The 27,312-nt window shown below is 42.4% G+C and overlaps 1 protein-coding gene across 1 annotated transcript in view; it reads right to left on the reverse strand.

Annotated features, from left to right (window-relative positions):
* ABCB10 (ATP binding cassette subfamily B member 10) overlaps window positions 1-12,567 on the reverse strand; it is a 34,307-nt gene extending 21,740 nt beyond the window's left edge. The window contains exons 1-3 of the mRNA XM_040623788.1: window positions 12,051-12,567; window positions 1,657-1,857; window positions 567-769 (exon numbers count right to left, since the gene is read on the reverse strand). Coding sequence (XP_040479722.1) covers window positions 567-769; window positions 1,657-1,857; window positions 12,051-12,567 — 921 coding nt within the window. The remainder of the gene's footprint in view (window positions 1-566; window positions 770-1,656; window positions 1,858-12,050) is intronic.
* Window positions 12,568-27,312: the final 14,745 nt, after the last annotated feature.

Genomic DNA, 27,312 nt, shown 5'->3' on the forward strand with positions numbered 1-27,312 from the left:
AGAGAGAAGACAGTGCTCAAGCCACCCGGTTAAGGCAGGAGAGAGGCTGTGGGGGTAGAGAGCGCTCACTTCAGTGGAGTATAGATCTATCTCTGTGTACAGAAGGATGGAATTTATCCTCCTCCTTACAAGAAGAGGAAAGGAAATGAACCCTCGGTCTTGTCAAGATTAAGACTGCCTTTTTTGGGGGCAGGGGGGCAGGGAGAGACTGTAATTTACAATCTCTCCTCTGACCCACTGCTTGGCACCCCAAGGACTCCTTCCACCTGTTGCTCTTTTCTGCAACATTCTTTCACACATTCTTAGAAAAGCCAGGCAATAATGTAATCTCTTCTAAATGTAATGGTCCCCTCTCCAGATAAGTCATTCTGGAGAAATGAAGTTTGCCGGGGGCCACACAGGAGGAAGACATCTCCACGTCCCTGCAGCCTCTGTGACAGCACTCTTGGCTAAGTGGCTTACAGGGTGATGAGAACAGCTCAACTTGAGCTCATCTCATGACCGAGAGGCCTGGCATAGGCCAAAGCCCTGACTAGAAGGTACCAACACAAGCCGGGCCAACATACCATCATGCCAATGCCAACAGAAGCCTGGGCCCCGGCCCTCAGCCCATCCGAGAGGTTTTCGGTCACCGAACGCCCTAGGAGTGCGGCATCTGAGGAGAGGCGGTTAATCAATTCTCCTGTGCGCGTCTTGTCGAAGAAAGCGACCTCTTGCTTCAGAACAGAGGAGAATAACGAAGTTCTCAACCTGTTCACAATGCGCTGACCTGCAAAAGCAAACAGGGATGGCATCAGCTTGGGTGCAGCCACCTAACAGGGAGCAGCTTGGCCCGAGGTCATCGACTTCTGAGCACCCAGCGTCTGAGGCATGTCTGGTGCCTGCAGCCACCTGGTGGGAACAGACTCGCCTGAGCCCTGGCATATGGGCAGGCATGCACCGTAACAAGCACGGATTTTCTCTTAGTAACCGTACACAGACTGTGGATGTGCGGCGGGGGGGGTACGGCGATAAAATACAGTATCGCCGAGAGACGTTTAAAAAGCATTATTTACAGATAAGCTTTACTACATTAATTTCTCAAAAGCTAATTTTCTTCCTCCTTGGCAATCCTTTTCTGTATTGAACTTTCAAATGGCAAGCAGTGGTTAATTATCTGCAGAGTATTTTATTAGCTAAATAGTGAGAAGCGACTTAGAGTCGGGCATCCCAGGCTCTATGGTTATTGTGGCAGTCGCCCACCTGGGAACCACCAGGCCTCGTCAATGAAGCACTGTAAAAAATCATCACCCCAGTGCCTACTGAAGGGGAAACACACACATGGAGAGATAAGGTTTCCACAGCTCCCTGGAGGAGGCTCAGAACTCCAGCCATCCATCTGACCACGGGCCATGTTTGCAGACCTCCCATAAGACAGGCTACCTCCCTCACTTCGGTTCATGTACAAGGAGAGTTGAGAAGGGAGTGCTTGATCTGAAACAATTCGTAGCTCTAACATCTGACCATACATGGGGCTCTGTCCCTGCTGAATGTGATGGCAGGAAAGAGGAACAGACGGCCTGGAGCACGGGAAACTCGAGCCCAGATGACCCTACGTGACCCCACTAGGCGTTGTCTGGAACAGCTCACTCGCTCTCGAGAGGAGGGCCTTCGTACCTGAAGTCTGCATGAGGTAGACGCGGACGGCGTTGGCAGCTGCGCCGCACAGGAACAGGCCGCTGAGCACCAGGCAGAGGCGGGTCAGGTTACAGCTGTAGTCCACGGTCGGGTTTGTGTAAATGACGTCAATGATCTTTCCCAGGAAAAAGGGAGCCGACATGGTGATGACACTGGACACGGCCAGAAAACCAACTGCGGCTAGAAAAACACAAGCAGCTCTCAGGTCTCGGGGCGCTTCAGCAAGGGGCAGGGGGCCGACGTCACCACGCTTCTTTCCCAGAGCTGCTGTTCAGAGCACGCGCTGTTCTCAGGTGCTGGGAGTTTCCTTCCTTTTGCTCCTGGACCCCTGACTAAAGGCAAGAACCCAGGAGGTTCTAGGGACAGAACGAATAGGGTGACTGTAGGGAGGGACTAATCATGCCCAAGTACCCAGACAAAACGACTTTTGCTTTACCCAGTTCTGATCATGTCCTCCTTGCCGGGAATAGCCAAAAAATAACTATGAAAATCTGAAGATCCATTCTGACCTCCCTCCTGGCCTCTTGATCTGGGTGTTCAGCTCAGATGACATTTTTCCTACATTCATGCTATACACTGTCATTCCCTGGCATCTAACTGTGTCTTCGCTTAAAGATCAAACAATGCAGGTAAAACTCTGGATTATGGATACTACTTCCAAAGGCTATTTCAAGTTTTGAAATAGTATACTGTTACTGGCATCCATTACACATGTGATATGTTCCTTCTTAATCTTACTGCTCTGCGGAATAAAGCACCAGAATACCAGCGTGATATGAAAACAGGTAATAACACAATTGTTCACACATCTAAAAAACAGGGGGGATAGAGTCTTATCAGAAAGGAAAATATTGAGAAAATCCAATCAAGAACAACACATCCCCCAGGCAAGTAAGTGACATTCATAACAAGAGGAATGCGAATTTCCACTACAAAGATATACCAGTTTTCATCTATTGGATTGGCAAGGATCAAAGAGTTCGATAACACACTGTGTTGGTGAAGCTGTAGGAAAAGAGGCATTTGCACTGTTTGTGGGTGTGCAAGGTGGCACAACTGCAATGGAGAGTGATGTGATCATTTTGGTTAAAATGTGAATGTACGTTCCCTTTGATCCAGCAATTCTCTAAGATTTTAACTTATACATATATTCCCATATGTGTACGCAAAACATGTACATGGGAGGATGCTCATTACAGCATTACTTTTACCAGCAAAAGGCTCAAAGTATGCAAACAATCGCCAGTGGGGAACAAGTTAATCAATTAAGAAGCATTCATTTCATGAGTATTACACAGTCATTCAGAAGATTGAGGCAACTCTCCAGGTATCAACACCACCAAGATACATTGTTAGTGAAAACAGCCTAAGACACAAATGTTAACATTTGCTTGTTGGCTCTTAAGTTCATATGCACACCGAACATCTCTGGGAGACTAAAAAGAAACAGGTAACAGTAGTTTCTTCTTAAGACGGGTTGGGGCGCCTGGCAGGCTCAGTCAGTGAAGCGTTTGACTCTTGATTTCGGCTCAGGTCTTGATCTCAAGGTTGTGAGATTGAGACTCCCATCAGTCTCTGCACTCAGCAGGGAGTCTACTTGTTCCTCTCTCCCTCTGCTTTTCCCCCACTCTCTCTCTCCTTAAAATAAATAAAATCTTAAAAAAAAGGAAAAAGAATGGGGTGTTTGGGAGCAGGGTACATGCCGCGGCATACCTTTTGAGTTTGGTTCCATTAGGAACCCAGCTAGTGCCACCACTACAGATTCAATGGTGAGGCTCCTAGATGAATACAACGTGCACTGAGCCCTGGGAGACGGGAGCTCTCGCACCCTGCAAACAGCAGTTGCTTCTCTTTGTGTTTTGCCTAATGCTAACACTGAAATTAAGGGTATTATTTTTATGTAACCTTAATAAAAAGAGTGCAGACTGTATTATTTACAATACTGAGGTATGGAAGCAACCCAAGTGTCCACTCATAGATGACTGGATAATGTGGTACACACACACACACACACACACACACACACACACACCACACAGTGAACTATTAGCCATAAAAAAGAATGTGAGCTTGCCATTTGCTATAAGATGGATGGACCTAGAGGATATTACGCTAAGTGAGATAAGTCAGACAAACAAAGACAAATACCACGTGATTTCACTTATATGTGGAATATAAAAAGCAAAACAAATGAATTAAAAAAATTTTTAGACTCTTAAATACAGAGAACAAACTGGTAGTTGCCAGAGGGAAAGTGGGAGGGAGTACTGAGAAATAGATAAAGGAGAATAAGAGGTACAATCTTCCAGTTATAAAATAAGTAAGTCACAGAGACCAAAGTACAGCTTAGGGAATACAGTCAATAATACAGTAGTAAATGATGTTTGGTGACAGATGGTAACTTATCGTGGTGAGCGCTGAGTAACATAATTGGTGATTCAAAACATTATATACCTGAAACTAATATAACACTGTACATCAATTATACTTCAATTTTAAAAGTTTTTATGTTTAAAAAGAATACAGAGTAAAGTCAGTACCAACAGTTTTAGTTGGCAGAGCTCTAGGAGAAAGGGGAGCCTTTTAAGTAGGGAACATTGCACACAACACTCTCTTCCTTCCTCGAGGCCTTCTGACCTCCTCTTCTTGAGAAGACCTACTCTGACAACCTTATCTAAAATACAGATACCCAACACTGGCTGCTCATTCCGTCTTCATTTTTCTCCTAGCACCCCTCACCTTCCGGCATTCTAAATGTTTCACTTGTTTATTGTCTCTCTCTCCATTAGGACATAAAAGATTTTTTTTTTAATTTATTTTTAAGTAATCTCTACACCCAACGTGGGGCTTGAACTCACAACCCCAAGATCAAGAGTCGTATGTTCTTCTGACTGAGTCAGCCAGGTGTCCCAGGACATAAAAGATTTTTGTCTGCTTTGTTCACTGCTATATCCCCACCCCCACAGACACATAGAAGTTCAATAAACATTTGTTGAATGAACGAACAAATAAACCGAACTTTGACCAAGAAGGCACAAAAGTGTATCAGACCAAAGTTCCTCAGTTGCCTAAATAGGACTGTAAGATCTGGTACCAGGCAATCCAGATGGAAATGACTCTTTGCACAGAGCCAGAAAGTCCCCGTGTCTGGCTTAAAATCCCATAATCACAATTTAACTGAATAATGTGAACCGGGCCAAGGGCCATTTCATTTTGATGTAAGACCTGGGGTCTTGTTTCAAGATGCCACGTTCCTGATGACAGGGCCCAGAGGGACTGAAAGCCCACAGGCACTCAGAACGTCTGGCTTGGGATTCCGCACGACACAACTGTGGTGAACTGGCATGCTTCAAAAGGAGGTGTCCTGGGGAACAAGGGATTAACCAAGAAGCCTTTCTGCTTCATCTTTCATTAGTAGCTCGTCTCCCCAGTCTGTTCTTTCACTCGGGGAAATGCTTCCAAGAGTATAACGTATGTGAAGTGCTAGAAGGCCCATTTCTCCCTCCCTCCTCCAGTGTTCTAATTTATTCCAAATCAGAATCTGTAGTTTGTGAATGAAATGCCCCATGATTTTGATTCTGAACACTAGTTCTTACACAGTAATGATAATGATTACAAAGAAAAAGGAATTTAGTTGAATCCAAACTCATTCCAGGATATCCCCTTTTGCTTTTAATTAAAAAAAAAAAAAGATTATCTGTTTGTTTTATTGCCATTTCTGTCCTCTTCCTACAAACTGAATGTAGACAAAAGTAAAATAAAAGATTTTTTTCAGCTTTTGTTTAGATGGATTCTTGTTAACAGAGGTTTCACTACATACCACTGTCTTAGACATTAATGAATAGTGTAGACTTGTACCTTGTCATTTCAGATTCTTCCCTACACCTGACATGCTGACTATAGTACAATCCTTCTGAAATCCTTCTCCAACTTTTCTTTGTGGTTAAGCCTCTTGCTTGTTCCTATCCTTGTCTGATGGGATCCCAGCAACTGTTATGTATCTCTTGACAGATATCTTCAGGTATCTTTCTGTTATCCTCATTCTACTGAATCATGGCATCCAAAAAGTGAAAGAAATATTCTTCAAAGAAGGGGAAAAGAAAGCCTACAATGCAGAGTGGCTCAAGAAAAAACAGAGGTTTGGGATGGGCAGAAGAATCTGTACAGCACTCCCATCACCTGCTAGACATGGTACCCATCTTTTTTTTTTTTTAAAGATTTTATTTATTTATTCGACAGAGATAGAGACAGCCAGCGAGAGAGGGAACACAAGCAGGGGGAGTGGGAGAGGAAGAAGCAGGCTCCTAGCGGAAGAGCCTGATGTGGGGCTCGATCCCGGAACGCCGGGATCACGCCCTGAGCCGAAGGCAGACGCTTAACCGCTGTGCCACCCAGGTGCCCCTTGGTACCCATCTTTTAACGAGGCATCTGACCATTTGGCAGGTACAGCTAACCCCAGTGTCACTCCAGGACTAAAGATGAAACACAAAAATGAGTCCCCACCACTGTCTGAAGCATTTGATAGGCATTATCTCCTTGAATCCTCCCAAAACCCTCATATCCACATGATTTCAAAGGAAACTCATGCACAGAGAGACGAGGGAGCTTGCCCAATGTCACCCAGTTCGTATAATGCAGAACCGCACTAAGACAAAGCCTTCATCTTACTACATTCCAAGCATTGAAAAGGACATGAGCCTGGGAGTTGGGGCAGGCCAGGAAGCACAAGAGCTGCGGGACAGAGTTGGAACAGGGACCTTGTGGCGCAAAGGAAGAAGTACTGAGAAAGTGGAGAGGTAGTGGGTTCTAGATTGTAACATGGAATAGGGAATTTGCAGAATGGCAGGCTAAGAGGGCTTTAGGTTGGGTAGTGCTACAGTCAACTTAACATTCATTCATTTATTTTCTTAAAGATTTTATTTATTTGTCAGAGAGAGCGAGCGAGCCTGTGTGCACAAGCAGGGGGAGTGGCAGGCAGAAGGAGAAACAAGCTCCCACTGAGCAAGGAGCCCGATGTTGGGATTCAATCCCAGGCCCTGGGATCATGACCTGAGCTGAAGGCAGACGCTTTACCAACTGAGCCACCCAGGTGTCTCCAGCTTTGCATTTTTTTAAATGTTTTTTTATTATATTATGTTAGTCACCATACAGTACATCCCCGGTTTCCGATGTAAGGCTCGATGATTCATTAGTTGCGTGTAACACCCAGGGCACCATGCAATACGTGCCCTCCTTACTACTCATCACTGGTCTATCCCATTCCCCCACCCCCCTCCCCTCTGAGGCCCTCAGTTTGTTTCTCAGAGTCCAGTCTCTCATGCTTCATTCCCCCTTCTGATTACCCCCCCTTTCTTTATCCCTTTCTTCCCCTACCGATCTTCCTAGTTCTTATGTTCCATAGATGAGAGAAACCATATGATAGTTGTCTTTCTCTGCTTGACTTATTTCACTTAGCATTATCTCCTCCAGTGCCGTCCATGTTGCAGCAAATGTTGGGTAATCGTTTTCTTTTTTTTTATGGCTGAGTATATATGGACCACATCTTCTTAATCCAGTCATCTGTTGAAGGGCAGCTTTGCATTTTAAATGATCCGCTCTGGCTGCAGAGTGAAAGGGGAGGGCTGGAGGTCAGCATGACTACAGACAGAGACTTGTTAGGACGCGCTATGCCACTGCTCCAGGCAAGAGGAACTAGGGTAAAGGCAGACAATACGAGGAGGGTGACAAGGACTGGAGGTATTTTTAAGAACTAGGCTCTACAGGACCTGAGGATTGCTGGATTGGGGAGCATGTTGGGAGGATAGGTTCTAAACTGGACCGCTCGCTCTGCCACCTAGCTGTTTGACCTCCAGTGAATCACTCAGTCTCTCTGTGCCTCAGTTTCTTCATCTATAAAATGGCAATAAAAGTTATACCTCCTTCATAGCAATATTACAAGAAGTAACTTAAGTACATACATGTAAGGCATCTGATACAGGGCCCAATATCTAGCAAACAATAATTAGCTATTATCTTCATTACTGTTATCGCCACAAGGAGCCAAGAATGTCTCTAGCTTTGGCAAAGGGGTTCACACAGCAGTCCACTCTACGAGAGAAGTGACAGAGCAGAAAAGGCAACTTTGGATTTTGGACATGGTTGAGTTTTCCAGTGTCTAGGAGACATCTCCATGGAGGCAAGGTGGGTATTATGGGACACAAATGAGGAGAGGATATTGCAGGTTAGAGGGTGAGGTGAAGAAACCTGGCATCTAAGCTGGATAGGGAAGGAAGTGAAGACATCACGGGCTGCTAGACTAGCAGGAAACAGAGTTTAGGAAACTGCAGAACAAAGATCTTCCAGACTGTCAGCACGTGCTGAAGACTGAGGCATCTGGGCCATATTTGCAATAGTGGGAGGCCTGCCTTTGACTCCAGCACTCACTATTCAGAAGACATATGATGGCAGCCACCTATGTACTTTCAAATCTTCTGCTACATTAAAAGAGTAAGGGGAGCGGGTAAGATTAATTTTAACAATGTATCTGATCCAATATACCCAAAATATTAATCAACCTGGAATCAACATAAAAATAGTAACGAACCCTTTTTTTTTAATACCAAGTTCTTTTAAAATATGGTATGCATTGTCTGCTTAAATCAATTCTAACACGTTTCATAGCACAGCCACAGAATGTTAATGTTTTCTCTGAAATATGGTATTTGCCAAGCAAACAAACATCCTCGGCTTCTCGGAGCAATCTCAATTTCAGAGGCTCAGCCTCACTGTGCCAGCAGTACTGTCCTTGGTAGAGCCTCTGTCCTGACTCGGGCTTCAGGAAACAGCCATTCTAAGTACGGCTCACCCTGTCTTTGCTTACTGCATTCACTGGTTTTATCACTCTATTCTTTTTGGTCACTTCATAGAATGTAACTATAAATTCAGCAAAAGCCCCTGGTGGGCATCAGGTTCTAAGAACGGTCCTAATCTCAAACCACACAAGCCCTTATCAGTATTTTAAATGAGAGGCACCCTCCCCAGTTCTCCGCAGAGGCCTCAACGGAACAGTGTGGGTGGAGGGGTACCTTGCTTGCACAGTGTAACCAGGAACCCGCCTGGAAAGTGTAGNNNNGGCAAGCTGCCTGTGTGCTCCTCCAGGCTGGCACTGTCATTATAACCTCACAATGCCACAACAACCCACAGCTCACTCCTGCTATCAATTTATGCAGTGTTCCCTGCCCCTAACTCAGTGGGATGGCTGGAGCCCTCCACAGTCTCCCTCTATCTGCAGGCGCAGCTGGGATAAATTCTTATCCCAGCAGTCCACCCACAGGGGCTCCTCAGTGAGCTCCTGTATCTTTTAAGACTCCTCTCGCCAAGGTGATAAGATGAAGTATCAGAGAGAGACCGGAGAGCCACTTTGTAGGCCACGGCTATAGGAACATGGCTGCGAATTGCTATCCAAGTGAGACACGTGGAGGCGGGGCACGGGGCAGGTGAGAGCGCCGCAGTGCCTTTGGGGGGAGAAGGGGAGTAATGCTAAAACTCTTCTCCGCACACATCTGGAAACACTTCGAATGGCAGACCCTGATTTTGAAGTTTCTGATGTAAATTACTTCAGATCAAAGTTTCTGGTCACAGACTTCAGGTGGCATACTCAGCAAATTGCTGAAGACAGATGAAAATACTGTTAATCAAATGTAGAGCTGAATCGCTGAAAAAGGATTTTTGCATTTGTTTTCCTAAAAATTGGCAAATTAACACTGGAATTCCTTTTCTTCAGCTCAGTTTGTTTTTTTTTTTTTTTTGGTTTCTTGATTAACACACACACACACACACACACACACACACACGCACACAGCTCTTTATCCGCAGCATTTCAAAGAGATGTGCCAATATCTGAGGCTGCTGTTATGATGATAAGTTACAAATTAATGATGACATCCCACTTCCTTTTAATCCCACAAATGCTAACATCCAGACTGGCTTCAATATATCATATATAATGACTTTTAAGGAAACCATATGTCCTAGTAAGAGTTTTTCATCAGATTTCCTCATAAGATACAATATGTATTTATTATCTGTTTAAAAAAAATTAGTGTATCAACCTCGGACTTATTTTCCCAGATTATATGTTCACAATTATCCAATGAGGTAGAAGATCAAAACGGCTCTTCTTAAAATAAAAGGAGGTAGAGTTCCTGCTTTATGGGAACGGAAAGAAGGTACAGGGATGATGATTTTAAGAGAGGCAGGCTGGGCTATCCATAGTGCTGAGCACATGTGGGCACCAGCAAAGCCTGACGCCTGAAACACCTTCCTGGCACCTAATATTTCAGAAATAAAACAAAACTGGGTTTCCTTGCACTCACTTTGAGTTGCATATGGGAACGGCAGACGTAGTGCTCAGGGTCTCTAAATTTGGACCTCAATCTGGGCCTGGTGGGACCATTATTTATTCCATCATCTCGGGCACTCTGAGCCCCTGCTCCCTGCTGCACACGTGCTAAGAACTAGACAGAATCAGACAGAGCGCCTGTCTCAAGCAGTTCACAGGCCAGTGAGATCGTCTAGTCTCAAAATTTTCTTTTAATAGAGTACAAGATCTTTATTTCCATCAAAATCTACATACGACCAACTGAGCAATGAAATAAATTTTTATACCTCCATGATACCAAGAATTTCTCTAAGCTTCAACAGTCAGTGAGAGGTAAAACATTCCTAACGCTACCTGCCTTCCTCCACAGCACCTACAGCACAAATGACTCTAGGAAAATCCTTTCTAAAGCAATGGATTTGCAGCAAAGCATGTGGGATTCTCACCTGTTTCAAGGGCTGCATTGGACAACCTCATAGGCCCTCTTTCCACACCCTCATCATGGTTGCAGTTTTATCTCTAGTCATATGATTATTTGTTTCCTCCCCACTAAGCTGGAAGCCCTAGCAGGAACAGGACCATGTTTCTTTCTGAGCACCAATGTAACACCATGGCCTACCATACACTGAGCGGGCTCAATAAATATTTATTAAAGAAATGAAGGGGCGCCTGGGTGGCACATTCGTTGAGCGTCTGCCTTCGGCTCAGGGCGTGATCCCGGCGTTCTGGGATCGAGCCCCACATCAGGCTTCTCCGCTGGGAGCCTGCTTCTTCCTCTCCCACTCCCCCTGCTTGTGTTCCCTCTCTGGCTGGCTGTCTCTATCTCTGTCGAATAAATAAATAAAATCTTTAAAAAAAAAAAAAAGAAATGAAGGTTTAGGGGAATCTCAAAAACTTTTAGATCTTAAAAGGCCCTTGCATGTAAACATTTCCCCAATTATGGTTGAGAATGAGGAAGTATATAAAATCCTTCTAAAAACATTCATTTTGATTTCTTTTAAAAATTACTCAATTATGATTTAGTTGGGTTATGATCTACAGTTTCTCATAGTTTCTGGAGTTCACAGATCGCTGATCATGCCAGTGTTTGATTTTCTTGAAGAGCTAGTAACTTCCAGCTTACTACTCAGAGAGGCAAAAAGTACCTGAAACAAACCTGAAAGGTTTCCATTATTTTGCTTCACACAGCAAAAAATTGTTGACTGTTTAATAACTTGCCTAAAGCAAATAATGTTTTTATTTATTTTTTATTTAAATTCAATTTAGTTAACATATAGTGTATTATTAGCTTCGGGGGTAGAATTTAGTGATTCATTGCTTGCATATAACACCCAGTGCTCATTACAAGTGCCCTCCTTAATGCCCATCACCCAGTTACCCCTCCCCCTCCCCCTCCCCTCCAGCAACCCTTGGTTTGTTCCCTATAGTTAAGAGTCTCTTATGGTTTGCCTCCCTTTCTGTCTTTGTCTTATTTTATTTTTCCCTTCCTTCCCCTATGTTCATCTGTTTTGTTTCTTAAATTCCGCATGTGAGTGAGATCATATGGTATTTGTCTTTCTCTAATTTCGCTTAGCATAATAATGTTTTTAAGAAGTAGTATAACTGCATAATACAAAACAGGTATATTTTTGGCTAGAATAAATTTTAAAATGTAAGGGGGGCGGAGATTCAGCTCATTCCGAGAATGCTGGCAATGCCAAAGCAGAACGGACCCAAAGATTCCAATGAGATACTGCTCCACTTGTATAATGTATGTCAAGCTAAGAAAACAAACATAAAAGACAACTCAGAACAGATTCTCTGCCAACCCGAAAGGCTTGACAATGCTACCGAGAGGTGAGCGCTCCGTTCAGCACTTCTTGGTAAAGATGATCCACGTAAAAAGCCAGCCCGTCCCTCCTCACAGTGCTACAACTGGCCCGGGGTCTCTCTGCCGCCCCCACTGTGTACCCGGACTACGCGCTTTGTAAGGTGTGCTGACCGGCAGAGGGGGAGAAGACGGAGAAAGCCCTACCTGCCAGCCTCCCGCGCTCCGGATACACCAGCCTCAAGAGCTTCTGGGCCTCCGAGCGCCTGGCCACCGCGGGGCGCAGCCGCGAGTTGTCTCCGGGAGTCGCCGCGGCCGCAGGCAACGCCGGCCCGCGCTGCCAAGCCTCGCCCCCGACCCGGGCTGCGACTGCCGGACTTGCCCGAAGCCCAGCGCGCGAGAGCCGGGGAGCGTCGGGCCCGCCAAGCACCCCGCACCTGCTGGCGCCGGGGGGCCGCGCCCACAACCCCAGGAGCCGCGCAAGGCCTGCTCCACCTCCGGGGCCGCGGGGACCCCCGCCGGGGCAGGCGCTAGCGCAGCGGCGCGGGCCTCGCGCGGCTCCCGCATCCCCGAGGAGCCCCGGCCCCGCGCCCCAAGGCCGCGCCGGCCACAGGCCCGTCCACTGCGGCCGGGGCCCTGGGACGCCGGCGCCCAGGGGCCACGTGCTGGCGGCCGGGCTCCGGCACACGAACAGCCGCAGCGGCCAAGTAGGGGGGCCGTGCATGGCGCCGCTTCCGCCCGCCCGGCCGGGTGCGCACCGAGTCCGAGGACCCTCCCGGCCGGGCCGAGCAGAGGGCGTGAACGCGGCGCCGCCCGCCGCCCCGCCCGCTGTCACCCGCCGTCACCCGTCTCATCGGGCCCGCGGCCCCTACGCACGCCTCGGGCCGCGCCCGCCCCATACCGGTCCTAGCCGCGGCCCTCCGCCCTCCAGGGCGGCGACCCGGGCCCTGCACCACCCCCTCTAGGGAGCCCCCTCCCGCCTGGGGCGCCTTCCCCGCAGCGCCCCCCACCGGGCTGCAGAGCGCCCGGCGCTCAGCCGGAGCCGCCAAGGACAGGGCTGAAGAAAGCCCCGGGCGCCTCTGCGCCTGCGCACTATCCTACAGGGAGCTTTTTCGCGCTTTTCAGTCTCCTCCCGTAAAAACCTGGAAGCGGCGCGAGCCCTTTCTCACGCTAGAGCTCTCGGCGGAGCGCACAGACGAGATCACACGATGACCGGTGAAAGGATGCGGCGGCCGGACAGCGAGCTGGTCTGGGCTTGGGGCGGGTCCGCGGCCCCGGCGACCCAGGCTAGGGCTGGTGCTGTCACCCTGCGTCCCAGAGCCGAGCACCGGACTGAGACGCAGAACACTGTGGGAGAGGACATCAATGCGGGTCAGCGCAGTTGTGGAAGGCGTTGTGGAGGAGGTGGTTGGCGAGCAGTGAAATTGGATAACTTTGAGGAGAGGAAGAGATCATTTCATAACTTGAGCCGAAGTGCAAAAGGAGACACGGCCAAGGCACCCCGGCTACTTAGAGCGAGAAGACCAATCCAAATGCAATGTAGTATTTTAGTACACGTGCAAGGGAAGCCAGAGGAGAGGATCCTAAAACCCACCCGGACGCAAGGAGACTTCATGGTGCGGGCATCTCTACGCTGGGGATTGGGGAGGCGAGCAGCCTGATTCTCTCACGTTTAAGAGTCGTGGTTGAACAAGGTGGATAGATTTTTGTTGACTCGTAATTTTACAGGGCCGATACTAGGGTAAGGCTAGTGAGAGACACGTGCCTCAATTGCAAAATTTATGGATTCGAAAAAAACCCCCACACTTCAATAAACAAGATAAATATTTTAATGCAATATTTTTAAAGTCAAAATTAATTTCAAAAAATAAAAAATCCATATGATAAGCAATATATCAAAACTTCAAATTCACTTTTGCATTTGCATGATACTCTCTCTCTCTTTCCATCTTAATCCCACCCCTGAAAGCCTTATTTACAGAAGTAGGCAGTTAGCAGCTGGCCTAGTTTACCAATTTTTTAAAAAATTTTTTCATTAAAATATTATTTATCTTGATTACTGAGACTTTTTAGGCCCCCATTAAGCTTCACCCCCAGGAGAGTGACTCACTTACTTACCTCACCCTACTTGGGGCCCTGGTAGGAAAGGAGTGCAGGACTTTCGAGAGGCAATACAGATAACAGAAAGATAGTGTGGAATTAAATAATGCTTTAAATGCCCCAACGATCTGAAAGTGAGCAGGAAGCATGACGTCCTCTAAATTTCAATCTCTTAGACCAAGGGGAGCATGGAGTCCCCTCCGCCCAAATTAATAATGACTTAGGTTAGCTTCTCATTGGTGTCTAAATTCTAGAATGCAGGGTATAGATTGAAACCGACTCCACAGATTTATGGGCAGGCATGTTCCTTCTTGAAAAGATTTTATTAGGTGGCTTCTAAAAAGTGAGGAGATAATACCTCATACCCCACATTATACATTCCCATTTAAGCCCCAGCTGAAGCAATGTCAAAAAATGAAATTCTCCCAGTTGGAAAGTGACAATTTTAAATCAAATCTAACCTTCCTCTTACTTTCTTTTTCCCATTTTCCAGAGAACAGTTGCTGTTCCAAGGGCGGGGGAAGGCAGGACCATCCTTTGCTTTCTGCCTTCCCCAGAGTGATGTCCACTAGACTTATTCAGCAAGCACTCTCTGGGGCCTGGAGTCTACAGAAAAATAACTCCAAGTGTAGTTGATTAAAAAACAAAACAAAACAGGGCACCTGGGTGGCTCAGATGGTTAAGCGGCTGCCTTCACCTCGGGTCATGATCTCAGGGTCCTGGGATGGAGCCCCGCATGGGGTTCCCTGCTCGGTGGGGAGCCTGCTTCCCCCTCTCCCTCTACTGTTCCCCCTATTCTGCCTGCCTGTGCTCTCTCGCTCTCTCTGTCAAATAAATAAAATCTTTAAAAACAAAAAACAAAAAAAAAATTGTTGGTTGTTCACATTTCTAAAAATCAGACAGGTGGTAGGAAAACAACTTTGACAAAAATGTCATGCTAAAAATAAAAATCCTTCCCAGCCATCATATAATATGCAAGGCAAGAATTATTTCCATAGACTCTAAAGAAAATGTCCATGGCTCTTAAAAAATATATACAATGAGGGAATGGAGTAGGGAATAAATAAATATTGGCAGAAGGATCACTAGGACTTCCATAGTCATCACACCAAAAAAAAAAAAAAGAAGAACTCTAAATATATGTGTGTGTGTATATATATATTCAATATATATTCATATGAGAAGTTTGTTGTAATGCAAAGCAATAAATATATATGTTTTGCATATGCATATATGTTATATATATGTTATTGTTTGCATTACTACGACCTCTTACCATTTAAAAATAAGGATAACTTCTCTTTGCCTCTTTAGAAGTTCTTTGGCCACTAAAAAAGGCAAGAAATAGTCTAAGCTGTGTTTGGGAAAGTAAGACTCAAACACTTAGATGTGAATGGATTAATAGTACAAAATCCCACAGAAAAGCAAGAAAAGGCTGTGTATTAATTCTGAGACAACAAACAAAAGTCCAAATCCTGCCCACTGACAGACAGGAAGGGCTCTTGGTGGAGGTGTGATTGAACCAAGCAGTAAAGTCTGGCCCTCAGTGAATAGACTCTTAATAGGTTTAGTGGCTAACAGGTGTTGAATTCAAAAAGGATGTCTTTTGACAGTAACTTGAGAGCTGTTGGGATTACTTCAAGAACAGTTCCACCTGTGGGTTCCTGTACCTCTCAAAGGGCGACAAGGGTGCTCATGTGGACAGCAGGAGGGGGCCCATGAAACACAGCAGCACAAGAAGCAAACACAAATCTTCCTGGTGTGAAGCTTGTGATTGGATGAGGGTGGGGGTGGGGTTGTCATTTGACCTTTCTTTGTACATTTCTTTTTCTCTTAACTCAAGCTTGCAGTTCCTCTGGTCAAGGACAGGAGTGGCAGGGCAATGGCTGAAGGTGAAGCATGCAGTTCAGTGAAGCATGAACCACGAAGGGGGTGGAATCCACATGGGGCCGAATTTGTAAATTCCTCCAAAGTCCAGATTGAAGTTTTTGGTAACTTATCTGCACTGTGTGCTCCCAGTGAATGCTGGGGCTGTAACTTAGTCTCATCAATAGGACTCAGGCCGGCTGAATGCAATGTAAGTAGGTTTCAGCGTCTTTGGCGTTTACATTCTCTCTCACCTTCTCCCCAAAGATTCTAGAGAAAGGTTGTTATGGGTTGAATTGTGTCTTTCCAAAAAAGATATGTTGAAATCCTAACTCCTAGTATCTCAGAATGTGACCTTATTTGGAAATAGAGTGATTGCAGTTATAGTTAATGAAGGTAAGAGGAAGCCAGATTGGAGTAGGAGTAGGGTATCTTGATGAGAAGATGGCCATGGGAAGACAGAGACACATGGGGAAAATGCCATAGGATGACCAAAGCAAAGATGGGAGTTATGTGGCTGCAAGTCAAAGATTGCCTGCTAATCCCCACAAGCTGCCCAGAGGCAAGGAAGGATTTCCCTGTAGGTTTCAGAGGGAGCATGGCTCCGTCAACGCCCTGATTTCAGCCTCCAGGACCACGAGACAATAAATTTCTTTTATTTTAAGCCACACAGTTTGTGGTACTTTATTAAGGCAGCTCTAGGAAAGAAAGTACTACAAAGACCTAACATCAGTATCTTATATAATACTCCCATAGATGCTCAGTATTTGTCCATTTAACTCATGTTTAGCCAAATAAGCAACTGAGTTATTCAGGCTCCTCTGAACAGTCAGTTTGCAGGTCTCACCTTCCACAATGCTTAACTTTATCTTACCAGGAGTATGTTCCACAGCTGTCCAGATTTCAGGCTACAAAGAAGTTTGCATGATCTCATGACATGTAGCTCAGGACTATTCCACAAAAATAACATAAATGACGAGACAGTGAGCTGATTCTATGATTTGTATCATATTTAGGTACAGTATTTTCTCTTACACTAAGAGTCTGGGGTTGGACCCAGACATAGAGAAAAATTTTAGCATATTTTGAATAGAAGGTGAAAGGTCCAAAAGTTACAAAAGGACACATACACTAATACCCTAGTCATGCACTTCTCTCTAGAGAAAACCACTGTTCCTTGTGTATCATTGCAAAGATATTCTGTTAATATATGAGCGTATGTGTGCGTAAGTACATATATTTTTTTTATTTTAATTTTTTACACAAATACAGCATACTATACATGCAGCCCTGCACCTTGTGTTTTTCATGGTACATCTTAGGGTTTGATTCCCAACTGGCACATAATCCTTTCTAAAGGTTGCATGGTCGGGGCGCCTGGGTGGCGCAGTTGTTAAGCGTCTGCCTTCGGCTCAGGGCGTGATCCTGGCATTGTGGGATCGAGCCCCACATCAGGCTCCTCTGCTGGGGGCCTGCTTCTTCCTCTCCCACTCCCCCTGCTTGTGTTCCCTCTCTCGCTGGCTGTCTCTATCTCTGTCAAATAAATAAATAAAATCTTAAAAAAAAAAAAAGTTGCATGGTCTTCCATTGCCTGGATGTACCCCAATTTATTTAACTAATGTCCCAATACTAGACCGTAGTTTCTGGTCTTTTGCTATTATAAACAATACTGCAGTGAATATTTTTGTACGTATTTATCATACCACACATGAAGGAGCATGTATATAATTTAAATTCCTAGAAGTGACACACCTATTAGAATGATGAAAATTATTGATTAAAAATTAAGAAAACAATAAAAGATTGTCTCCTGTGTAGAAAAAAGGAGGAAAAATTTAAAGATACCAAAAGACTACTTGAAAAAAATATACTTGATAAGTTTTATCACATATTTATTTATTTATTTCTAATTTTCCCCTTATTTTACAAACCCTTGTGTTGAGGGCCTCTTTCAAAAAAAACTTTTTTTTTATTTGAGAGAGAGAGAAAGCAAGAGACAGAGCACGAGCAGAGGGGGAGGGGCAGAGGGAGAAGCAGACTCCCTGCTCAGCAGAGAGCCCGATGCAGGGCTCCATCCCAGGACCCTGGGATTATGACCTGAGCTGAAGGCTCAACGCATTAAAAGGATAGATTTCTTCATCTATTTTATGAAATTCACGAGCACTAATATTTAAATCTAACAAAGGTAGCCACCAAAAGTGAAACACAGAAAAATATCAACATACAAGTCCTTAATAAAACAACAGCAAATCATATCCAACAGAATATTACAAGACTTAAAAAAACACATTATTGCTAAACTAACATGATAAGAATAAAACTGTCACATTGCACAGTGTCCTGAGAAAGGGCATCTAGACCAAGCCACCAGCCAACGTCATACTCACTAGTGAATCACTAGAGAAATAAGACAAAGACACCAGTCATCACTGCTGCTGTGAAACGTTGTGCTGGAGGTCCTAGCCAATGGGAGAGACAAAAATGAATGAGGTGTAGTTGTCAACAAGAGAAAGATGAAATTATCATTACATGCAAATTATATTCTTATTTACCTAAAAAAACCCAAAAAGAGTTAAGTGAAAAAATAATGAAGCAAGAAGAGAATTCTACGAACTCAAAATTGACAAAAATAAGTTTTTCTGTGAATGAAGGTAGAGAATACACCGCCCAAAAATTGGCACTAATAATTGCAATAAAAACGTAAAACACCTAGGGGCGCCTGGGTAGCTCAGTTGGTTAAGCATCTGATTCTTGATCTCCACCTAGGTCTTGATCTCAGGGTCATGAGTTCAAGCCCCACATTGGCTGGCACCCTTGGTGTGGAGCCTACTTAAAAAAAAAAAAAAAAAGTAAAACACCTAGGAATCAAATCGAAAGGAATGTACAAGACAAATGTGAAGATAATAATAAAGCTGTACTGAGGTAGAAATAAGAAGACTCAAATAAATGAAGAGATATTTTCCTGGATGTGTAGACCAAATATTAATACATGATATGTACCAGGTTCTGTGTTAAGCAATTTATACACATAATCATACAACATTTTGAGGGATTTTTTTGTTTTGTTTTTAAACGAATGAAGAAGTTGTGGCCCAGAGGTGAAGTAATTTGTCCCAAGTCACACAAATAGTAGATGGCAGAGCAGGATTTGAATTCTGGCAGTTTCCAAAGCACACGCCTAACAGCCAAGTCAGTTTTCCCACATTAATGTATAGATTTAACATAATTCAAACTAAACCCTTGAAAAAAATTTTTTTAATTGCTGAAGTGAATCTAGGTTATAAGAAAATAAAGAAGCCAAGAAAAACTCCAGTTAATTGTAGCCATCTAAATATAGAGCTTCTCATACCTGCTCCCCAAAACTATATGGACTAGCAAAAAGAACAAATAATGCCACATAAATCTCATACCTGTAACGTTATTACAAAGCTCATATTGCCAGTACATAGAAAAATAAACACCAATTTTTTTTTAATAAACACCAATTTTTACCAGAGTTATGTGTCCAGCTCTGTCACAAGGCTTCGAACAGAACTGGGACAGGACGACTCCAGAAAAACTGTGAAAACAAAAGAAGAGGGGAGAGGGGGTCTAAAATTGACCTAAAATCATGAAAGAGAAGGAAAACTTAAAGATGAAAATATGGGGGAGAGGGAAGAGTTCTAGTGGATCAAAACACTAGCCCCAAGGAAAGGACAAAATGAGTAAGACTTAAGGTAACTACCTCAAAAAAGGAAAGGGAAAGTGGAAAGAAGGGAGGGTTACTCTTTGGAGAGCTGGTGGTACAGAGCAAAAGAAGAAAGAGGGAACATTTAGAATCTTGTTTGGAAATAAGAACCAAAATCAATGATCACAATCCCATCCTCCTCCCTTCAGAGAGGCATCCATTAAATAAATCGCCTTTTACTACCCTGACAAATGAGAGCACTCTCAAATTAGTCATTTTGTAACCTAACCCCCAACCGCCAACTCTGCTCATAGAATGCTTAGACTTTTCGTCAACACAAAACTATAAGAAAAGAAAAGGAAGATAAAAGCATTTCAGCTGATAAAAACTCTTCCCCCCCCAAATGCCAGAAAGCAGAAGAAAATTGTGATATCATACACAAAATTAAATTGAACATTTTCAGTCAAGTATTTGGGAATCAGAATTTAAACCTTGAATCAGAAATTAAACTAAGAACAAAATAGGCAAAATTCGGAAGAGAAGAAATTGGTTGGTTGAATTCAAGAAAGAAATGGACAAAAACAAAACATCATCTCCGAATTGAAGACTAAATGGCTAAGTGCCCAAGGGAAAATAGTTTCAAATAAAAAATTTAAAAAGCAGCATTGAAAAGAGGCAGGAAAATAATCAAAACAAAAGAGAATAAATGGCTCAAATGGAAGATGGTAAAGAAGGTTCAAAATTCTTATAATGGAGAAGCAAATCAAAACAATAGACCAGAACTAATATTAAATCTATAATCTGGGGCACCTGGGTAGCTCAGTCAGTTAATTATCTGACTCTTGATATCAGCTCAGGTCTTAATCTCATGGTCATGAGTTCAAGCCCCATGTTGGGCTCCATGCTGGGCTTGGAGTCTACTTAAAAACAAACAAACAAACAAACAAACAAACAACCCCTACAATCTAAGAAAACGTTTCAAAAATAAAAAATAATCTGAATCTACTATTTAAAGAGCCCACACCTACTTGAGAAAATTGACACACAAAGGTCAATTCTGAGACATATGATAGCAAAATGGTTAAACTTTAAAGATAAATTCTCCAAGACTCCAGGCAAAAAGATCCACCGACTTGCAAGGGCAAGAGAATTAGCTTTCATACTTTTCAAAGTTAACATGCAAAGTAAGGCAACTATGGAGGAGCATTTTTTGAAAAGAAAAGAAACTTGAGTAAAGAAAGCATGAACTAAAGATTTTATAACCAGCTAAGCTGTCTGTGTTGGTTTCCTAGGGCTATCATAATGGATTACCAGAAACTTGGTGGCTTAAAAAAATGGACATTTATTCGTTCAGAGTTCTGGAGGCCAGAAATCTGAAATCAAGGTGTTGGTAGCATTGGTTTCTTCTGGTGGCTCTGCAGGATAATCTGTTCTGTGCCTGTCTTCTAGCTGCTGGTGGTTGCTGGCCATTCTGGCATTCCTCGCCTTGAGGCTGGGTAACTCCAATCTCTATCTTTCCCTTCACATGGCATTCCCTTATGTGCCTCTGTGTTTAAAGTTCCACCTTCTTTCCTCTATTAGGGCACCAGTCATTGGATTTAGGACCTATCCTAAATCCAGAATAGTATCATCCCAAGATTGTTAATTATATCTGCAAAGACCCCCTTTACAATTAAGTTGATATTCACAGGTCCCTGGGGTTAGGACTTGAGCATTTCTTCTTGTGGGACACTATTCAACTCACTACATTGTACTTTAGGTATGAAAACTATAGAAAAATTGTTTTGAACATGGAAAAGCTTGGGAAATATGGAACTTATATGAGCCTTTCTTGAGGAGTCTATGAGAGGATGACCTTCAACTAAAAGATGATTGAGAAATCTTTTTTTAAAAAAGGATTTTATTTATTTATTTGCCAGAGGGAGAGAGAGTGAGCACACAAGCAGGGGGAGTAGCAGGCAGAGGGAGAATCAGACTCCCCGCTGAGTAAGGAGCCCAATGTGGGACCCGATCCCAGGACCCTGGGATCATGACCTGAGCTGAAGGCAGACGCTCAACTGACTGAGGCACCCAGGTGTCCCAGGATGATTGAGAAATCTTTAGCAAAGGGCTGATGGTGAACATGTAATAATAATTCATTTAAATCTAAGACCAAGTGGGTGTCTGGCTGGCTCAGCCTATAGAGCATGTGACTCTTGACCTCTTGGCTGTGAGTTCAAGCCCCATGATGGGCATGGAGCCTACCTGAAAAAATTTTAAAAATTTAAAATAAAAATTAATAAATAAATCTAAGACCAAAACAAAGTTGGGAATGAGGTTAAAATAGTAATATATAAATGTGATATATTCTAAGTAAAAATTTAAGCAACAAAATCGGAGGAGAAGGAGAGGAGAAAGAAAAAGCAAAATGAACTCACTGTCTAGACAACAGATGGGAATCAGTGGATATGAATACAAATGGACAAATCAGGAAAGTAAAAGGGAGCTAACAGAATTCCAAAAGTAAGCTCTAGAATAAGAATACAAAGTTTCCTAAATATCAAAAGAATATTTAAAAATAATAGAGCAAAGAAACCCATCATGTAGAGAAACACGTCAACTAATAATACACGAAGCAATTTTAACACAAAATAAATGAGTAAATGTGAATGGATTTAGTTAATCTATGAAATAGAAAGGTTTCCAGTGTGTCTAATAAAACAAGATCAACTGTATTCTGTATATAAAAGAATGGCAGAAAACAAAGGGATGGAAAGATGGAAACAAAAGCAAGTTCTGTGATCTTGATGGCAGATAAAGTAGAATTCAAGCCAAAAAAGCACTAAACATGAAGAAGCATATATGTATATGTATATATATATATATATCTGTGTATATATATATATTTTATTTACATACATATTTATATATATTTTTTTATACACACACATATATATTTTTTAGAGAGAGAGAGAGGGAGCTGAGGGGGAGAGGGAGAGGGAGAGGGAGAGGAAGAATCTTCAGCAGGCTCCATGTCCAGGAGGGAGCCCAACATGGGGCTTGATTTCACAACCCTGAGATCATGACCTGAGCTGAAATCAAGAGTCGGATTCTTAACTGACTGAGCCACCCAGACACCTCCAAAGGCACATATTTTAAAATAAAAGTCAGAATTAGCAATGATGATATAACAGTAGCCACTCTTAGAAGGCAAAAAGAACTGGAAATGCAAGGAGAAGCAGAAGCACGCTAACGTTAGCACACCTGCACATACCGATCTTAGCAGAAGAAAGGATGGACTAAAATTAAATAAGGATATAGAAAATCTAACCAACAGAATCAATAGGGTAGATGGTATGGATATATACTGAACTTCACATCCTAATAACAGTCTTTCTCAAGTGCCTGTGTAGTACTCACAAAATATGATCCTATATGATGTCGCAAAAAACCATAAGTTCCATAAAACAGAATCATCACAAACCACACTCTATGATTACAATGCAATAAAATTCAGAATTAATAAAATCAGATGATAGAAAGAAGCTTTCATCAAAAAGTTTTTAAAAACCTCCTTTTATTAAATAACACTTGAATAAAAGGGAACTTATAAAGAAAAAATACAGAACCTAATCAGTTAATTAATTAAAACACTATGTATCTGGGATGCCTGGGTGGCTTAGTCAGTGAAGCGTCTGCCTTGGGCTCAGGTTGTGATCCTGGGGTCCTGGGATCGAGCCCCACATCGGGCTCCCTGCTCAGCAGGGTCTTGTCCTTTCTTTTATTAATGTCGTGTATCACATTGATTGATTTGCGGATGTTGAACCACCCTTGCAACCCTGGAATAAATCCCACTCGGTCGTGGCGAGTAATCCTTTTAATGTTCTGTTGGATCCTATTAGCTAGTGTCTTGGTGAGAATTTGTGCATCTATGTTCATCAGGGGTATTGGTCTGTAATTCTCCTTTTTAGTGGGGTTCTTTCGTGTTGGGATGAAGGTAATGCTGGCCTCATAGAGTTTGGAAGTTGTCCTTCCATTTCTATTTTTGGTAAAAGTTTCAGGAGAATAGTTATTAATTCTTCTTTAAATGTTTGGTAGAATTCCCCTGGGAAGCCATATGGCCCTGGACTCTTGTTCGTTGGGAGATTTTTTAAAAATTTATTTATTTGAGAGAGACAGAGAGAGCACAAGCGGTCCCGGGCGGGAGGAGGGTAGAAGTAGAGGGAGAGGGAGAAGCAGACACCCTGCTGAGCAGGGAGCCCGACACAGGGCTCAATCCCAGGACCCTGAGATCACGACCTGAGCTGAAGGCAGACACCCAGGTGCCCCTCACTGGGAGGTTTTTGATTACTGATTCAATTTCTTTGCTGATTATGGGTCTCTTCAGGTGTTCTCTTTCTTCCTGTATCAGTTTGGTAGTTTATATGTTTCTAGGAATGCATCCATTTCTTCCAGATTGCCTAATTTGTTGGCATATAATTGCTCATGATATTCTCTTATGATTGTTTGTATTTCTTCCGTGTTAGTTGTGATCGCTCCTCTTTCATTCGTGATTTTATTTATTTGGGTCCTTCCTGTTTTCTTTTTGATAAGTCTGGCTAGGGGTTTATCAATCTTATTAATTCTTTCAAAAAATGAGCTCCTAGTTTCATTGATCTGTTCTACCTTTTTTTTTTTTATTTCTATATCATTGATTTCTGCTCTGATTTTTATTATCTCTCTTTTCCTGCCAGATATAGGCTTTATTTGCTGTTCTTTTTCCGGGTCCTTTAGGTGTAAGGTTAGGTTGGTATTTGAGACTTTTCTTGTTTCTAGAATAAAGTCTACATTGCTATATACTTCCCTCTTAGGACAATCTTTGCTGCGTCCTAAAGGTTTTGAACTGTTGTGTTTTCATTTTCATTTGCTTCCATGTATTTAAAAAATTTTTTCTTTAATTTTCTGGTTAACCCATTCATTCTTCAGTAGGATGTTATTTAACCTCCATGTATTTGTAGTCCTTCCAAATTCTTTCTTGTGGTTGATTTCAAGTTTTATAGGGTTGTGGTCTGAAAATATGCGTGGTATGATCTTAGCCTTTTTGTACCGGTTGAGACCGGATTTGTGACCCAGTATGTGATCTATTCTGGAGAACGTTACATGTTGCACTAAGGAAGAATGTGAATTCCGTTGCTTTAGGATGAAATACTCTGACTCTATCTGTGAAGTCCATTTGGTCCACTGTGTCATTCAAAACCCTTGTTTCCTTGTTGATCTTCTGCTTAGATGATCTGTCCATTGCAGTAAGTGGGGTGTTAAAGTCCCCTACTATGATTGCATTATTATCAATGAGTTTTTTTAATTTTGTTATTATTTTATATATTTGGCTGCTCCCAACTTAGGGGCATAAATATTTATAATTGTTAAGTCTTCTTGTTAGATAGACCTTCTTATTATGATACATTGTCCCTCTTCATCTCTTATCACGGTCTTTGGTTTGAAATCTAGTTTGTCTGATATAAGGATGGCTACTCCAGCTTTCTTTTGATGTCCATTAGCATGATAAATGGTTCTTCACCCCCTCACTTTCAATCTGGAAGTGTTTTTGGATCTAAAATGTGTCTCTTGTAAGAAGCATATCGATGGGTCTTGTTATTGTTGTTGTTTTAAGATTTTATTTATTTACTTGAGAGAGAGCAAGTGAGAAAGAGAGCACAAGCAGGGAAGAAGGGCAGAGGGAGAGGGAGAGGGAGAAGCAGACTCCCTGCTCAGGCCTCAATCCCAGACTCGGGGCTCAATCCTAGGACCCTGGGACCATGACCCGAGCTGAAGGCAGACGCTTAACTGACTGAGCCACCCAGGCGCCCCTCAATGGGTCTTGGTTTTTTTTATCCATTCTGATACCCTATGTCTTTTGATTGGAGCATCTAGTCCATTTACGTTCAGAGTGATTATTGAAAGATATGAATGTAGTGCCATTGTATTACCTGCAAAGTCTCCGTTCCTGTATATTGTTCTCTGTGCCTCCTGGACTTGAATGCTTGTTTCCTTCCCCAGATTAGGGATGTTCTCAGCTATACTTTGTTCAAATAAACCATCTGCCCCTTTCTTCCACTCCTCATCTTCTGGGACCCCTATTATATGGATATTATTTTGCTTTACAGAATTGCTTAGTTCTACAGGTCTCCCTTTGTGATCTAATAGTTTTTTTTTTCTCTCTTCTTTTCAGCTTCCTTATTTTCTATCATTTTATCTTCTATATCACTGATTCTTCTGCTTCATTCATCCTCATTTTTATAGCCTCTACTTGGGACTGCATCTTGGTAACAGCATTTTTAATTTCAGCCTGACTAAATTTTAGTTCTTTTGTTTCTACAGTAAGGGATTCTCTAGTGTCTTCTATGCTTTTTTTCAAGCCCAGATAGTATCTTTATAATTATTGTTTTAAATTCTAGTTCAGACATCTTACTTATATTCATATTGATTAAATCATGGCAGTGAGTTCCACCTCCTGTTCTTTCTTTTGGGGTGAATTTCTCTGTCTCGTCATTTTGTCCAGAAAAGAAAAGAAGAAAGAAAGATGAACAACAACAACAACAACAACAAGAGGAAAAAACAACAAACTAACAAAAAACAAAACAAAACAAAACAAAAAACTAGGTCCTGGGTGTGTTTTGGTCTGTTTGTTAAAAGAAACTTCCAAAAAGTGGTCGCTTCTCTACTTGTAGAATTGCAGCATTTCTTTTCTCCCTTGATTTCTCAGGTGTTCAGAATGATTTGATAACTATCTAGCTGAACTCGAGGGACCAGACAAACTTAGGGTTCCCCTCCCTACTCCTCCACCATCTTAACTCCTCCCCTATATCTTAGTTACAAACTAACATTTTACTTAAAGAGGAAGTATTAGCTGCATTTCTGTTAATGTCAGGAACTGGAAAGGATGCCCAGTATCTGTGTTACTATTTCACATAGTACCAGAGGTTTTTGCCAACGCAAACAATAAAGAGGAATCAACCAGAAACAGGAGAATTGGTAAAAGAAGTAAAAAGGTCTGTATTGCATACGATATGATAGTATCCCCAGAAAGCTCAGAGAATCAATGATAAAGATGAATGAAACAACACAGTTCTATTATAGTAGCAAAATGTAATATCAACATATAAAATTTAAAAGACTTCAGATATACTATAATTATATAATATAGAAATACATTTAGGAATAAACATAAAATATATGTTCAAAGTTTATATAAGGGTACTTTAAAACACTTCTGAAAGGTACAAAAATGGATTTTAAACAAATGGAAATTTATCCAGTGCTCTTGGATGGAATAGCTTAGTATCATAAACACACCAGTTCTCTGTAGGTTAATTTCTAAATTTAATGCAATCTCAATAAAATTACCAAAAATCTTTTTTAGAGACCTAAACTAAAGTTCATACGGAAAAATAAACACACAAGTAGAAAATTAAGGCGAAAAAATGAAACAGTATTGACCTTATTCGTAATTAAGGGATGAGATACCAGCCTCCCTATTAAATTAACCATATTAACAAATATATTAAATGGACCAATATATTTAAAAATAGCAATAAGCAACTAAAATAGAAACACAAATAAAATGTGGAGAATGTAACGAATAGCACGTTCATACACCTATTGGTGGTCTTTGGAGGACTATTTGGCAACATGTTAAAAAAATTAGAAAGATACACTTCTTTTTAGTGTTTCACTTCTAGGAACCTATCCTAAAGAAAATGTTAGGAATGGACAGCAAATTAAATGGCCCATGGTCAAAGACTCATAAAGTGAATTATTGCACTCCCTACAATAGACCATGAAAAATCATGCAGAAGAATGTTTAATGACAAGAGAAAA

Source organism: Ursus maritimus, unplaced genomic scaffold (assembly GCF_017311325.1).
Source record: "Ursus maritimus isolate PB19 unplaced genomic scaffold, ASM1731132v1 scaffold_7, whole genome shotgun sequence".
Classification (NCBI taxonomy): domain Eukaryota; kingdom Metazoa; phylum Chordata; class Mammalia; order Carnivora; family Ursidae; genus Ursus; species Ursus maritimus.